This window comes from Sinocyclocheilus anshuiensis, unplaced genomic scaffold (genome assembly GCF_001515605.1).
Source record: "Sinocyclocheilus anshuiensis isolate Anshui unplaced genomic scaffold, SAMN03320099.WGS_v1.1 scaffold217, whole genome shotgun sequence".
Lineage (NCBI taxonomy): Eukaryota > Metazoa > Chordata > Actinopteri > Cypriniformes > Cyprinidae > Sinocyclocheilus > Sinocyclocheilus anshuiensis.
The window spans coordinates 665,735-668,364 of NW_015536538.1; the positions used below are offsets into that span (position 1 = coordinate 665,735).

Consider the following 2,630-nt stretch of genomic DNA (forward strand, 5'->3'; position numbering starts at 1 on the left):
ATTAGTACTATGCATTGCTAAGAACTTCATTTGGACAACTTTAATTAAAGGCGATTTTCTCAATATTATAATTTTTATTTTTTTTGCACCCTCAAGATTCCAGATTTTCAAATAGTTGTATTATCCTAACAAACCATACATCAATGGAAAGCTTATTTATTCAGCTTTCAGAGGATGTATCAATATCAATTTAAAAAAAATTGACACTTATGACTGGTTTTGTGGTCCAAGGTCACATATTACATATTTTCAGTGGTGGACAGTAACGGAGTAGTTTTAATTCGTTACTGTACTTGTTAAAAAAAACGAAACATTAAAATAACAGATTAAAATAACTCATGCACATTCATATTCCCCGCTGCCGTTTAAAATGCTACGCATTTAGCCCTATGTGACGTCTGATTTTATATTGTTTATCAACAGTATACATTTTTTATATTGTTTGGATTAATTTTATTATATGTATCTGTACTTTTACTCAAGTACTTGATCTTCGTCCACCACTGCATATTTTTAATATCTATCTTATTGCACAAAAGTGTTATTTTGCTCACAAAAAAGAGACATAAATACAGGAACTCTGCTCACAGCAGGTCTGAAGTTTGCACTGGAAGGCGTGAATATTTTACAAAGGCAGTGTTTTGACGGCTGCAGCGATGACTCTTTAAAAATTGATGAATTTAGAGATGCAATGCTTCAGAGAGGGTTCACCATGTGGGACGTCTAACAGTTACAATTAGAAAGCTAAAGCACATCACGCTGTCAGCATAGTACCCTCTGTGAGAAATCTCAACATTCACTCAGTTTGAAGCACCGCTGCTAAAACATGAAACCCAGATCCACTGATGCTGTGCTCCAGCAGTGTGTGGTCATGTATCAGACGTCTGTCTTCTTACCCACGTGCTCCTGTGTTATCTGGACCGTAGGGAGACTCTTAATCTTCTCTTTGTCTGCTGGAGGGGGACCCGTATTTTCAAACTGATTTAACAACTACAGGATGACAACAGGGACAAAAAAGTGAGTATGTGATTATACTGTTTTTTTAATGGTTTGTAATAGCAACACAAGGCTCTGTAGAGTTTCATATTTCTTGTGGTTATAAAATAAAGCAATAAGCCACTTGAGACCTGAGTTATGATGGCATCTAATCCATTGGCACCCCATGCATAGTCCATTGGGTTTGAGTGCAGCACTCCCCTGTAGGACAGCAGTTTAGAGTCCAGTGATCAGCTGTGGTTTGTCATAGACTGAGAAATTATGTAAAGACAGAAAATTTCACTGGTGACTCACCATGGCCCCATCGCCACGTTTGGCATAGCTGTCGGAGCAATAATTCCATTAACTAACTGCTGAATGATTCTGTGAAAACAAAATAAATTAACATTTTCAAACATAACAAAAACATTTTATTCCACCCTTAAACCTAGCGACACACTGATAAACATACTTTTTATTAGTGTACAGCAGAGATGCCCAAACCAGGGCCTGCGTGATGACCTTTGATTTGGCCGGCGTGCCATATCACAAAAGTAGGGGAAAAATAGGAAAAAAACATGCTATTGAAGCATATCTTAATTTCTAATTTATATTTTGGTTTTAAAGGGGTCATATGATGCTTTCAAGTTTTCTTTTCTCTTTGGAGTGTTACAAGCTGTTCGTGCATAGACTGCCGCCGCCATGTCGTGGAGACGCTGTGTGAAAGCGAAACTACTTTGTTTGGTCTTCCAAAAGAGGACACAACTAGAAATCAGTGGTTAAGTTGTATTTACAATACTGTTCCAGAACAGTTTAACCCAAATATTCAGATGTGTGCGGCGCATTTTACGTAGGACTGTTTCCTGAGCCTGGGAGAGTAGCCTGCAAATCGTCTGTGCACAAAAGTTGTTTCTATAAAGTGGGCAATTCCAACTTTGCAAGGACAGTCTGGCGCTTCTGACTCACAGCCTGTAAGTACCTTAGTTTACGCTGCACTTTAATTTTTTAAATTTTATATATACATATATATATATATATATATATATATATATATATAATTATATATTTATTATTTATAATTTTTTTTATTATATCGACTAAATAGCATTTGTATACATATTTTATAAATATATATCTCTCTTTATTATTATTATTATTATTGATTATCTTGACATTTTTAGACCTGGAAATCACATTTTTAAAGTCTTTACAAATTCCTGATTCCTTTTCATTATAGTGGGAATCCAGAATAGATCAATCTTCAATAAAAAAAATAAAAATAAAAAAAAGTTCAATAATTCAGAGTGCAAACCCGGCTGAATAAATCTGCAGTACAGTGCCATCTGCTGAATTCTTACCCTTCTAACGTGGGTACACCCTCATGAATTTTATATTTATAACATTTTTATTTTTGCATTGAGAAAAAGTTGTAGTTTTTTTTCAGATAAAGTTCACACAAGTGAATTTGATTAAAAATAATCTAAAAAAAATGTTTTAATTTTTTTTTTTATTATTATTTAAATTGTAAACATATCAATATAATTTAGCTGCATATAATGAAATATTTACTTTTGGCACATGGCAAGTTTCATTTTTGGCCTTTCGTATTAAAATGTTTGGGCACCTCTGGTCTACAGTAATGGCCCATAGCATGA

The 2,630-nt window shown here is 34.3% G+C and overlaps 1 protein-coding gene across 1 annotated transcript in view; it reads right to left on the reverse strand.

The window, feature by feature from the left end:
- LOC107696785 (E3 ubiquitin-protein ligase RNF126-like) overlaps nt 1-2,353 on the reverse strand; it is a 6,062-nt gene extending 3,709 nt beyond the window's left edge. Inside the window, exons 1-4 of the mRNA XM_016497288.1 lie at nt 2,334-2,353; nt 1,291-1,359; nt 1,128-1,197; nt 897-990 (exon numbers count right to left, since the gene is read on the reverse strand). Coding sequence (XP_016352774.1) covers nt 897-990; nt 1,128-1,197; nt 1,291-1,316 — 190 coding nt within the window. The 5' untranslated portion in view covers nt 1,317-1,359; nt 2,334-2,353. The remainder of the gene's footprint in view (nt 1-896; nt 991-1,127; nt 1,198-1,290; nt 1,360-2,333) is intronic.
- Between the last annotated feature and the right edge of the window lie 277 nt (nt 2,354-2,630).